Source organism: Balaenoptera physalus (assembly GCF_965194825.1).
Source record: "Balaenoptera physalus genome assembly, chromosome: 13".
NCBI classification, from domain to species: Eukaryota; Metazoa; Chordata; class Mammalia; order Artiodactyla; family Balaenopteridae; genus Balaenoptera; species Balaenoptera physalus.
In genome coordinates this window covers 9862189-9875616 of record NC_138892.1, presented here as the reverse complement: position 1 = coordinate 9875616, position 13428 = coordinate 9862189, and the positions used below count along the sequence as shown (strand labels likewise).

Here is a 13428-nt window from a genome sequence, read left to right as displayed (position 1 = left end):
TTATTTCCTCTGAGAGGCCTCCTGGCCGGTCTGGGCAGCAAGGCCTCTCCCTGGCACCACATCCTGTGGGAGCTCAGAGTTTGCCGTGTTAGCAGGGTTCTTGGCCAAGGCCCGGCGGGTAGAGCCACTGCTGAATGTAGGGACTGGCCCAGTGGCATGCACAGCATCCAGCGAGAGGGATGCAGGGAGAGAGGACAGAGGGAGTCTGGGACCGAGGGGCCCGGAGGCGAGGGAGAAACCAGCTGAGCCCCACCCTCGAGTCCGTGAATGTCCGTTCGGCACTCTCGCTGTTGGTCAGCGAACTTCTCCTTGGGTGACGTGGAAGAGCTTGTCCTTCTCCCCCAGCGTGACATGGCTGTGTAGATGGGGTGGGCAGAGAGCTCACCCCGTTCACCCTGGCCCTCCTGCAGGACTGTGGCCCCAGGCTCTGCTGGGCAGCCCCTCTCTCCACAGAGCCCTTGCCACCCTTGAAGTCCTGCGGCTCCTGAAGCCCCCATGGCTTCAGGCTAAGTGCCTCCAGGGGCTCCCGAACTGGGGGGCGGGTCAGGCGTGGGATGCCCTGGCTGTGACAAGGCCACCTAAAGGGGCCCAAGAGGAGGGGGAAGCCAAGTGTAGCAGCAGGGCCACCGAGATGAGTCCCAGGATCTGGAGGTGGTACCATGGCCGCTATGCAAACAGCTGGAAGCCCAGGGAGCTGGGTCACACAGGCAGCCTCAAAGGGGGCACGGATACTGCGAGGATAGAGCGAGGTGGCATCTGCTGGAGCCAGCCACGGAGGGAGGGCCATCTCCCGGAGCGGTGCCCAGAGATGGAGTCCAGGGAGTACGCAAGGCCCTGGGGATGCAGTGGAGGCGGGGCAAGGAGGGAGGGAGCCCTAGCCAGCTAGGGTGGGGTGGGGTTACGAGCACTGATAAGAGAAGGGGCCGCAGGTCAAGGGGCCAAGGGGAAGGCAGGGCTGGGCTCCGGGCTCCTCAATAACAGAATGCTTACCCTGCCCCACTCCTGGCCCTGGACACACCTCCAAAGATGCTGGTCCATCTCCAGGGTGGCACTGCCCCTCCCAGGTCCACAGCGGCTCTAAGCTGGGGGCGGGAGAAATGCAAGGGCCACCCAGCCCAAGGAAGGACTGAGCGACCCCTCCCCACACCTCCTCGAGGCCCTCCATCCAACCCTGCGTTCCCAACACTCAGTGGGTCCCTGCACACTGTTGCTTCCCCTGATTCAGCACCCTCTCCATCCCAGTGCAGGCCTCCCCCTGAACCCCCAGCCTGCCCTCTGTGTGACAGCTGGACCCTGCCACACGGATTCTGTCACCTCTTTCATTGCCCCCACTTCCATCCTTACCACAGCGAGTAAGGCCCACGAAGGCCTGGCCCCTGCCTGACTCTCCAGAGGCATCTCTCAACTGTCCCCCCAACCTGCTCATCTCCCCCGCCCCCGCCCCACCAAATGGCCTTGTTTTCTGAAAATGTCACGCTCTCTGTCTTCAGGGCTTGTGTACACATCCCAAGTTCTGCCTCAATTCCTTCCCCTCGCATTGAACTCAGGTCCATTTCAGTTCACTGTCCCTCCTCTGGTCTCGGCGCCCCTCCTGGGTGCACCCATGCACCACGATGGCACTTTGCACATGGAGCTGTCCTGCTAGCTCCATGTCTGCATAACTGCAAGCTCCTCCAGGTCGGCAAGCTTGTCCCACTGTCCCGTGTCCCTGACCCCAGCAGAAGCAGCACAAAGAATGTGCTGAAAGGTTTTGCAAATGATAAGGGCACTCACTTAACATTTATTGAGCACCAGCTGTGTACAAAGCCCTGTGCTAAGCCCTGTAGGGGGTTATATAATGCAAAGCCCCTCGGCTCCAGGCTCCTGAAAGAGCTCCAGACCAGACAGTGTTCAAGGGAGAGCTTCTGCACCTGCCAGGGTGATCGGAGGCTTCCGCAGGAGACTGCCTGGAACACGCGTCTGCTGAACACCCAGCAGCTTATCTCCGCGCGGGCTGCACAGCGTTCTCCAGGAAGCCTCTTTAGAGCTCGTCCGCCCTAGACTGTGTCCCCAGCAGCAAGGGACCACAGTGGGTGCCAATTTCCTCTGCACAGGGCCTGGCACCTCTGGAGCTCATTAAATTATTGCTGAGTGATGGCTGGGAAGAGCACCAGGACAGCAGGCAAAAGGCGGTCGTCACAGGCCAACCCGGGGTGCGGGGTCCGAGTTGAAGGCTCACCTGCCAATGACGACGCTCTGGCAGAGGCTTTAATAGCAGGAGCTCACCCCGACCCGCTTTCAACGGCTGCTCCATAAGCTTAATCCTCCCAGTGACCTCTGGGATAGGAGGACAAGGACTTCACCCCATTCTACACGTGGAAGAGAATGGGGCTCAGGAAAAGGGACTCACTCAAGGCTACACGGCCAGCAAGTGGTGGAGCTGGTGTTGGAACTCAGGTCTGATCACAGCCCGGATGCTCTTCTGGCTGCTCCTTAGCAAGATCTTCCAGCCTTGGGAAACCACTCATGCTGCTTCTGAGTCTTCATCTTTTCTTAAGAACCAGATCAAAGGGGAGTGACTTTCTGAGTCCCAGATAAACCTGATGCCTCCTGTGAGGGGCCAGGAAATTTGGCCGAGGGCATCAGGAATCAAGGGACGCCCCTGACCCAGCTGTCACTGATGTGCCTGCCTCGTGTGCCCTGTTGCTCTGAGCTTCCCGGGGAAGACTTTTCCTCTCATTTATCACCCATCTATCCATCCATCCATCCATCCATCCATCCAACCCTCCCTCCCTCCCTCCCTCCAACCATCTTTATTCACTTGCTCACTAGTCACAATGCATCTTTGATGCATATCAGGCCCTGTGATAGAGAGATAAGCCATAGTCTCCACCATCAAGTCAATAAAATGTAGCAAGTGTAGATACCAGGACAGAAGATGAGGCACAGTGGGGACACAAAGTGACCCTCTAGATGGAGTGTCCAGGGACCACAGGGGGGAAAGAGTCCTAGAGGAGCTGGCACCACTCTTACCACGTCTCTGAGGCTATTGGTATGTGGAGGAGAAACCTCTGCCCCAGGCCAGCCCCCGCTTCTGGCACATCCCAAGTTCTCTATGAAGCCATTTCCCTACTGTTAGGGCAGGGGATCCTCACGGAATTTACCCGGCTCACTTCAATGGGCCATTTTGAGGCTGGAAGGACAGACACAGCCTGCTATTGGGACTGTCTTTCCCGGCTCAGGGCGGAAGGTCTGGTCCCGGCTGTTTGGGATCCTTGGCCACTGGATGTGTGTGTGTGTGGTCACCCTGCCTCTCACGCTCTGACCCTGCAGGGCACCGGTGCCGACAGGGCCTTGGAGGCAATTACCTACCTGCCCTGCTGAGCCCAACCTTCCAGACTCCCAAGTCTCCCAGTGGAAGTGGGGGCCCAATGGCAGCAGATGGCTCCCCAGACTGGCCCTGACCCCAATCCCCAGTTGGCACTTCTAACCTTAAAGCAATTCCACCTCCATGGCCACCATCTCCTTGGTGCCCTACAGTAACCCTGGGAAGGAGGCAGGGCAGAAGCTGGGAACCCTATTTTGCAGGTGAGAAAGCTGAGATCTGAGAAGCAGAGTGGCTGTTCCAGCTGGCGGGCAGACTCCCGGAGAGGTTTAAGAGCTGGGCTCTGGTGTCCTGTAGGCCTATGGTGAATCCTGGCTGTGTGACCCGGAGCTTGACCTCTCTGGGATGCCTCCTCTGTAAAAGTGGGATACTGAGAGTACCTCCTCACAGGGGGGATGTACGACTTAAATGAGATAGAGTTTGGAAAATGCTTAGTGCAGGGCCTGGCACACTCGGGGCACCCAATAGTTTGGCAATATTATGAATACTAATTCAGGTCTTCTGCCTCCTAAGCTTGCTCTCTTTCTACCCCACCCCCCCGCCCCATCTTTCTAAGGATTGAAGACAGCAGCTGGCAGTGGGAGGTGGTTGCTTTAAATATGAGATGAGGAGAACAAAAGGAAAATAGAACAGGGTGGTGGCTTATGGCTAAAATTGAACAATTCCCCTCGCAGACCTGGGGGAAGGGCCTGAAGGACACCATCCGACGTTCCTGCTCCCTGTTCTCGAGGAGCTAAGCCTTGCTTCACAGCTCTGTCAGTCCTGCTGCGGGGAGGGGGAGACGCTGGCCTGGGACCCCACAAGCCAAGGGGACACCCCCTCCCTGCCCGTAGGCTCTGTTCGCCAGAGGAGCAGGAAGTAGGCTAAGCGGGATCCTGGAGCTTCTCTGCACCACTTCCAAGACAACATTAAATATTCACCAGAAGATTCCTCCACAGGCCCACCGCGAGCTTCAAAGGCAGCCTGTCCCCTTGGCAGCATGCGTGCCGCCTTGGTTGCCACGGGCCCCGTTACCAAGTCCTTGCTCTTCGTCTTCTCCCACTGACTGCCTTGGTGCCCCTGCTCCCCTCCCACGACCCCCCGCTGGTGAGGCCTGCGGTTCTGGCGTCTGTGGGGCCCCGGTGGGGGGACCAGCGTTTCATTCCCCCTGGCCGGCGCGCACTGCTCTCCCAGGCGGAGGGCCGGGCCCTGTGACTCGGCCTCCAGACGTGTCCAGAGAAGGCTGCGATCTCCCCTACGCCGACTCTGGCTGGGCCTGGCAGAGGGGACTGAGGTGTCGGTGGGCGAGTCACCGCTGCCCACACACAGACGGCACCGGAGGGGCCGGGGCTGGCGGCGGCTGCAGGGCTGTGGTCGCTGCCACCATCAAGTGAATGTCCGGGGCTGTGGCAGGCCGAGCAGAGGGGAGGTGGAGGCCTGCTGCCGGCGCAAGGAAGCCGCGGGGAGCCCGACGGACGGAGGCGCGGACTGGCCGTGGGGACCCCCGCTCTCCACTGGGCGGGAGGTAAACAGCAGGCCTGTGAACACAGCTCGTGCCCTGACGAGCAGGGCCGCTGAGGGCGGCAGGCCGGGGTCTAGGTCCCGGCTGAAGTCGCTTCCTAACTGGACCTGGGCAAGATACCCCGCCCGCCCAGCCTCAGTTTCTTCATTGGTAAATGGGGACAGTGATTGCCACCTCGGAGGTCTGTGGAGGATGCAGGACACCGCGGGCAGAAGGGAGGGAGCCCAGTGCCTGCCAGGGGGGGACGCTCAGCAGCTGGAAGCTTCCTCGCCCTCAAGCCCAGAAGCCCCTCACCTTCAGCCGCTCCTCCTCCCTCCGCCCTCTGGGGAGCTCCACGCCCAAAACCTCCACTGCCCCCAACATCCATCTCACCAGCGTCCTCAGGCCCCCGCTGTTCTGCACGTGCCCCTGCCCCCTCCCCCGAGGGTGCCTTCCCCAGGCATTCCCCCCCCCCCCACCGTCTCATCCCTCCCCTGGGAATGCCACGGCCTAGTTCAATGCCACCTCCTCTGTGACACCTCCCCCAGTGCCCCGGGCAGGGAGAGCTGCTCCCTTCCCCGAACCCCACATTCCCCTGAACCCCACCGTCCCTCCCTGCTAGCAGATTACTTAAATGCATCCTGCTTTTCTGCTCCTGGGTCTGCCTCCCTCAGTGGACTGCCAGCCACTCACTGCCAAGGCCGGTGTGTTCCGATGCGTTCCTCACCATCATGACCCTCTCCTGTTGCAGCCCCTGTCAGCAAATGCTTGTTGAATCACTGGCCATGAGCAGGGAGGGGCCTGTGAGGAAGGTCAGGGTGACCATGGCTGGCACAGATCTCAGGGAGCAGAGGGAAGGAAAGCCACTGAGGTCAAGAGAAGAAGTGCCCGGGAAACACAGCTGTGATGGTCCCGGGTCCCCTGGCCCGATCTCGACAGCGGGCACACCGCCCTCTGGGAGCAGGAGGGGGAGGCGAGTGAGGAGGGGCCCGCCGCAGCAGACAGATGTGGCACCACTGTACTGAGTGCCTGCTGGGGCCGGCACTCAGTACAGTGCCGGCTTGTAAAACCTTGCTGAATTTCCACCCCATCCTGGGGGAGCTGGGTGTCAGCACCCCATCTCCAGCTGGGAGGAGAGTAGCACGCCCAAGCACGCAGAGTGTACACCACAGGGGTACCACCTGCTCCAGGTGCAGGCCTGAGACTCCCAGCAACCTCAGGAGCTGGTTCCTTTTATCCCCATTTTATAGACAAAGCAACTGAGGCACAGAGAGGTTAGGAAGAGCAGGGCTGGGCCTGAGCCGGGTCTGTGGACCTCAGAGCCCACACTCTCCACTGCCACCCCACTGCCTGGGATGCAGGCTGAGCCTGTCTTACTTTTTGGCACCCACGTGTGGCGGATTAAAGGAGAGAACAGCCGCAAAGCCGGCAGTTACTAAACCAGAGCTATTCCAGGCCTCGGCGCCCCCTCTCCTTGTACTCCCATCTGCACGCCTCGCCAATCTCCCGGCAGCACCCGGCGTGGCACAGGGCTTGGGCCAGCGCAGGTCTGAGGTCAAGGAGCTGCCCCTCGCGCCCCCCAAGTCCCAGAGGGCCAGGACCCGCTCCACAGTTAGATCCTGATGGTCAGCCTTGGGGCAGTGACCCTGACTTCTCCTTCTTTTCTGCCCCATTGCACTGAGCTCAGGACCCCACGCACAGCGGCAACTCAGCGAGCACTTGTGAGGTTCTCAAGTGGACCGACGGTGCTCCTCTCCCTGCTCAGCCGCTCGGGTCTTTGAGCAGAGCTCAGCTGACTGACAGGGTGCCGTCCAGCAGAGCTGCTGACAGCACCTGTTACAACTGGACTCAGCCTCAGGAGGCTGTGACTGGGCCGGGGGCCAGGATTGCCAGGCCTGAATGTCCTAGGTGGGCCATCTCAGGAGGCCCCGTGAGCGCAGGGACAGTGGGCTGGGGAGGAGGACAGGCTGTCCCAGCTCCGCCCAGACCCAGCATTTTGGGGCGTGAGACTCAGAGTCTGGAGCCAGCCCCTGAGCTGAAGGGGCTTCTCAGGCCTGCAGCGCAGCCCCTCATCCTCAAGCCACTTCCGCCTCTGTGCGCTTATCCCCACCGCCCCTTGGCCTGGAGCATCTCCTCCCTGGGGAAAATCCCCTCTCCCTTCCAGAGTTGGCTTTCGGGGCTCACCCCACCGGAGGCTCCGCGTGACTCTCCGGGCTGGGCATGGAGCCCCTCCTTCCACCCCACCACGTCCTGTCCTCCCTTTTATTTCACCACTTTTCACATCCAGTTGAAACAACTGGGTTCAGGCGTTCTTCTGAGATAGACTGTGAGCTCACTGAGGGCAGGGTCTGTGGCTTCTCCATCTTTGTGTCCCCATTCCCGGGGCCTGGCACTCAGTGCTGCTGAATAAACATCTTTGAACTGAACTACATCATGTGAGACCGAAAACGTCTTTATAGTGGCTCAGGTTGGCCACCAACGGTGTCTCAGTCATTATCCACGGGGCCCCATCCAACTGCGCTCAGTCCGCACCCGTGACGGAACGGCGGGGGGGGGCAGGGCCTGGGCACGCGGGGTTGTGCCTGGGCACAGGGTTTCCGGCAGCCTTGCGGTCCAGCCAGAAGCTTCTCCGGGTTCCTGGGACCCAGCACAGCCTGAGGACACTGAGCCTGCCTTTCCCCCAACCTCAAGAGACTGTAGATCAAGGTCAGTTTTTGGTTATTTTAATTGTAAAAACCAAGACATTCATATAAATAAGACCGCTGTGTAAAATAGGATTCACCCTTCTACTAAAACCCTTCTCCCCACACTCAAAAAGAATATAGAAAACCCAGCAGAGATAAGAAGTACAAATCAGCATGCGGTCCCTGATGAGAAGTAAGTGGCAGGCCAGGTTTCCCTGCTGAAACAGGCCTCACGGCGAGGGCACCCCTGGCCCAGGCGTCTCACCGGAGGTCAGTGACACTTCGAGAAACGGCGCAGTCGCAGTTCCCGCACCCTCAGCCACTGGTTACCAACTGCACGGGTGAGGCAAGGTAACAGGTTCACGCGGCCTGGCGGCTGGGGAGCGGGGAGGGGACGGAGGGGGACAGGCTGCTCGGTCCTCACGTCAAAGCCCGGGGCTGTGAAGCTGTCGGCCCAACGAGATGCAGTGGCTTGTACAGCCCGGGGTCAGGCCGGGAAAGGGGCTTCTGGGGCGGGGTGGGGGTCACCACTTCTCCGGAGGACAAGGAGAGAAGCGCCAGCGACCCCCGAGGAGAGACTCCCTCTCGAGGCCATCTGCATATGGCCCGTACAGCCGAGGACAGTGGACGCCTGCCTGCAGTGCTGTGGGTGGGAGCGAGGGGGCTCCCGGGCTCTGAGGGGTGAGCAGCCACTCGGAGAGGCGGGGCTGGCGTGTCCCGGTGCGAGAAGTTCCATCTCCCCCGCTCCTTCTACCCTGTCACATCTCCCCACCCCTCCCCTGCCGCCCCCTCACACCCTGGGACTCAGCGTGAGATGGCTGCGAGCCTGGGGACAGAGATGTCAACAAATTCACACACCGGGCGCGGCTCAGGAAACGGTACACAGGACAAGAGAAAAGACCCCGGCTTTCCTTTGGAAAGTCAGGACCTGCCTGGGGCTGCTCCCCATCCCAGAGGAACAGCAGGAAAAGGCCTGCAGGGGACGGGGGCGGGGGCGGGGGACAGTGTCAGGAGCACTTCCAGACACACACAGCCAGGGTCCCCCCGAAGTACAGGTAGAGTAGGTTCTTCACCTCATGCGTGATCTCAAAGCCGAAGCCTTCGCCGATCACCACGTGCCAGGAGGAGCCGAACTTCTTGTCCATGGTCTCTTTGATCATCTTGGCGGCGCTCTGGAACCAAGAGGGTGCTCGTCAGAGAGGGAGCTTTCGGGGAGAGAGTGGGCGTGAGTCAACACCTCTCCGGAAAGCAGAAGTCTCGGCAAGGGAGAGGCCTGTTGCCTGATATTGCTGCTCTGCTTACGGAACCTTCGGACAGGGTTTCCGCACGGGCCCCCTCCTGCCAGGGGCTGTCGTTACACAGGGACGGAAACCCAGACACTATCTCATCAGTCAGAAGACACTGGCGAGGTGGCAGAGCGGGCATCGGGCCTGACACAGGGCCCCAGGCTGGAGCTTGGGCTCTGCCCTTAGTGCCCGCGTCCAGTGCCAGGGCTACAGGGCTTTCTCAGCACTAAATGAACAAGCCCCCGGGGAGCACGCCGCAGACTGCACGGATTACCATCGTCACCACGAGGTGTCAGGCTTGCCCTCAGGGAACAGAAAGGCTTTTTCCCGATGGGTCTGGTGGGCTCTGGGACAGAAGCTGGCCCGGCTCCCGCAGCTGCGGCAGCAGCTCCCTCCTTCCCGCGCTCGCTCTTTCGAGAAGAGGTCTGGGCGTGGGGCGAGGCCCGGCCTCTGCGGGGTGAGCCCCGTGCTCAGGCACTTGCTGTGCACTGGCAGCGCCCTCAGCATGCCGGGCAGCTCACCCACATCATCTCAGCACGTGTCTCCTCACGACCGCCCAGCGCGGTGGCAGCGTCCTCACCCCTGGCCATAGACTAGGCCACTGGGTGATAAGAAATGGCCTGTGCAAGGTTCAAGAGCTAGGAGGGGCTGGAGATGGGATGTGCACTTGGGCCTCCCCAGCCCGAAGCCTGGGTCCTCACTAGCCAGGGTCTGCCTCACCCAAGCTGCCATGACACTGACTTCTTTCTCGCTCACCACCAGACTGATGAATGACATCCCTGTGTCGATGCTGATTTGTCGTTATCGCCAGCAGCTAGAACGGTGCCTGGCACAGGGATGTGTTTAACATCTTTTTTGCATGGATGAATGGATACATGAACGAATGCCTGGGCGGGCCTCTGTTCTCCACTGGGATGGAGCCAAGGGGAAAGGTACCCTATTCAGCAGCCCACCTGAGACTGGGAACATGGGCAGGGGCGTCACGGAAAGCCCTCTGGCTCTTCTCCCTCTAGGGCTGGGCGTGAGCATCGATCAGTACCGGAGACAGCACCGGTGTCTCCCCTCACCGGCCTTCCCCACGGTCCGAATGCTTCCAAGGAAGGCTCTAGCCTGGTCCCAGCAGGACTCTCTGGAGCTGGCTGTGGGGACTGGGGCCACAGGGGTCACCAGAGACACGAGGGGCCGCCTGCACGGATGGCAATACCTCGTTGTTGTTGGAGAATTTCTCACAGGCCGTGACACACAGCTCCATGGTCTCCACTCGCATCTCCTCTGGCATGTCCGAGTGCTGGAGACAAGGCAGGGGACAAACAGAGAGAGCCTCAGCCTGTGACCTGCCTTCTGGGCTGGCCTCTGTCCCAAGCGTAAGGCACGGACAGCGGGGAGCTGCCCCGGCACAGCCCCGGGCAGAGCCCAGAGAGATGACCCATCCCCTGATGGAGTCAAGCTAAGCCTTGCGGGCTCTTACGCCCCGGGCCCCTGTGCGACCAACGTGTTACAGCGACGGACACGGGATGAAGGCTGGCCCAGGCAGGAGCCTGCCGGCCACGGGAACGGTTTACCAGTAGCCTCAGAGCACAGCTGCCTCGCCCAGAAGCCTGAAGAGGTGGTGTGGCCCCTCTGAGGGCTCCTGCTTTTCTTCCTGCCCCTCTGGGTGCTCCTTCTCGGGCCACTTTGCTGGATGTCTCGCCTCCTCTGGGCTTCGTCTCCACCCTCGCCTCTTCTCCAGCTATCTGCTCTCTAGGGACCCCACCCTGCTCCATGGATTTATACACCTTCTATGCGGGGAGGGTTCCCACATGTTCGTCCTTAGCTTTAACTTCTTTTTTGGGCTCCGGATTCCTATGTCCAACTGCCTACCTGACAACCTCAGATGTCTGAAAGATAACTCTTGATTTTTCCCACAAACTTATTCCTCCGTCTTCCCTCTCTTGGTAATCGACACAGTTTTCTCTCCTACGCTCAGGACAAAATAAACCCTAGCAATCACCCTCGGCCTGCTTTCCCTCGTACCCAGCATCCAATGCGCCAGTGAATTCTACTGCTCTACCTTCAAGATCTGTCCAGAACCCTACCATGTCTTGCCACCTCTACTCTGTGACCTGGACTCGGCCACCCTCATCTCTCTGGGCCTCTGCAATAGCATCCTGACTGGTCTCCCCACTTCCACCCTGGTTCCCTAAAATCCATTCTCTTTCCAACAGCTTAGAGTGACCTTTTAGAAATACTGAACGTAAAACCGATCACCGTACTCCCGCTCCTCTGCTTAAAGCTCTTCACTGTTCCCCTTTGAACTCAGGATAGAATCCACATTTCTCACCGCGGCCCCCAGGTCTCTGAGGCCTGGCCCTGCTGTCACGCTGACACTCACGTCCTGCCACCCCCTCAGCACCCTGTTCCAGCCACGCTGGCCTTCTTTCTGTTCCTCCCAAATGCTGAGCTTACTCAGGCTTTCTGTGCCTGCTGCCTCCCCTGCTTGGGGAGTGTTCTCCCCCAGCCTTTCACAAGGCTGGCTCCCTGACTTTATTCACGTCTCTGCTCAGAGAAACCTTTCTAGAAGCCATCCTCTATTCTCCAGCCCCTTACACCTGCTTTATTCTTCTTCATAGCACTCATTACCTGAAATTATGTTCTTTAAACCTTTCTTTCATGTGGGCCAGGCCTTTGCCTTGTTCACTCCTATATCCACAGTGCCTAGAACAGTGCCCGATATATAGTAGGTGGCCTAAATAATTGTCGAATGAATGAATGAATGAAAGAATGAATCACTGTTGACCCCTCGGTCTCTAGGTCTGGCCAGCAGAGCCCTTCTTAACTTCCTCCCACTGCTATTCTGCAGGGGACAAGCTCCCCCTGCCTCTCTCTAAGGTTCTGTGGGGCCTGCCTCCCTCCTCCGGGGCTTACCCTGACCAGAGGGAAGGTCTGCAGTCGTTTATAATCAGCCTCATCTTTCTTCCCTTCTGTTTCTCCCATGATCCTTCCTCTGTGACCAGGAGGAGAGAGTGGGGCTTTCAGGAGGTGCTGGGACTGGTAATTAAGACACACCCAGGAGATTCAGGAAGCAGGCCCAGCCAGCTTGGTGGGAGCAGAAAATGTCTTTCCCCAAGGGGTGCTGTAGAAAACAGGAAAAACCAGGAGAAACGAGTTGGCTTAAAAACCATACATCGCAAATTAGAAATGTCTCAGTAACAATCTGACACCTCCCCATCTCAACTCCTCTGCATCCTTTTCCAAATGGCCAGCAAGTCTGCAGACGGGAGGATGAGTCAACACGAGATGCTGGGACCCAGTTAAGAACACGTTGGTACGATGCTGCAAGCCCACACTGTCATCATCAAGACAAATACTGACTGCGGGCCAGGCTGAGGGTGGAGCCTTGAGCTCGCAATTAACGAACGTAGCTTCTCTGCATGCCCACTATGTACGCAGTCCTTGCTCCCCAGCAGACGTGGTTAGGAAGTGAGATGTCAGGTCACGTTCAACAGTCCTGGGTTTATGGGCAAACGAGTGCCTCCTTCCGCAGGTCCCTGCTCTGTGGGAGGAATGGGACCAGCAATGCTCTGTGCCCTCCCTGGCACGCCTGGCAGCCCAGCTCTTCTCATCCACTCCCTCAGGCCACCTGTCTGGCTGGCCCAGGCGTTGGGAGGCTTAGGCATCAGTACTGGTCCTACCGCTCACTAGCTGCATGGCCTTGGACTTCAGATGCCTCATCAGTAACACGAAGGTAGTCCAATCTATCTCATGGGGCTGTTATGAGAATCAAATGAGACAGTGTACGCCAGGCACATGGTAGGCATTCAGTAAATTGTCCTTCCCTCCCTCTGGCTCCTGGGGGAATCACACAAGGATATGACTGAAAAGTTATAAAGCCTAATACACATGTATAGATTTTTTTTTTCTTTCCAAATCTAGTTATGGAAAAACAGATGGGGCTTTTTCTAAAGAGACGGGTCTGGATCCTAAAGGACTGGAAGCAGTGCCGGAAATTCTGGTATTTCTCTTTATCCTGTAATTCAGAGAACTTTTAATCTCAGAAGTACTACTAATACAAATAAATACGAACTGCCATGTCGTTAAGCCCTTTGTAACCATCCTTCTTGGACAAATACAGCCAAATAATGTTATTCCAGCACGTCTCACGTTTCCAAATAAATTTGCTTTCAGTGCACGGTCACCGAACCCTGAAGACGCCTAGCGTAGTAACTAACGGGCAGGTAAGGACGAGTGACGTCTCTTGGCTTTCCTGTGGGCCAGACACTGTTCTAAGTGTTCCACGTGTATTTACTCAGCCTCATGCCACCAACGACCCCATGAGTTAGGGCCTGCACGAATGCAGGGTCACTCAGCTACTGAGCGGCAAAGCTGGGGTTTGATCTGGGCACGGTCACCCCAATCCCTCCTCACAAGGCCTCCGCACGGCAACGACACGTAGCGGGCGCCCACACGCCTGACCTCTAGGGCGTGACCAGTAGCACGGCTCCTATGAGCCCAGCAGTGAGAGGAACGTTTGTTCTTCCCTTTCGGTGTCTACTGTTCCAATGCTAACTTGACCCTTGTTTGGCCAAGCCTTGAGCTTTCCGTGCACTTTTTCTGGGCTGTGCTCTCAATCTTGCC

The 13428-nt window shown here is 58.7% G+C and overlaps 1 protein-coding gene across 7 annotated transcripts in view; it reads right to left on the bottom strand.

Moving 5' to 3' along the window:
• The window catches only part of DNAL4 (dynein axonemal light chain 4), a 39038-nt gene that overhangs the window by 16864 nt on the left and 8746 nt on the right, over positions 1-13428 (bottom strand). For 5 of the 7 annotated variants that reach the window (XM_082420100.1, XM_082420101.1, XM_082420102.1 and 2 more), the window contains exons 2-4: positions 11719-11926; positions 10019-10102; positions 8602-8700 (exon numbers count right to left, since the gene is read on the bottom strand). In XM_082420100.1, the coding sequence (XP_082276226.1) occupies positions 8602-8700; positions 10019-10102; positions 11719-11787 (252 nt within the window). In that variant the 5' untranslated portion in view covers positions 11788-11926. Of the gene's footprint in view, positions 1-7551; positions 8701-10018; positions 10103-11718; positions 11927-13428 lie in introns of those variants that run through there. The other 2 variants (XM_082420106.1, XM_082420105.1) reach the window with 2 other exon arrangements.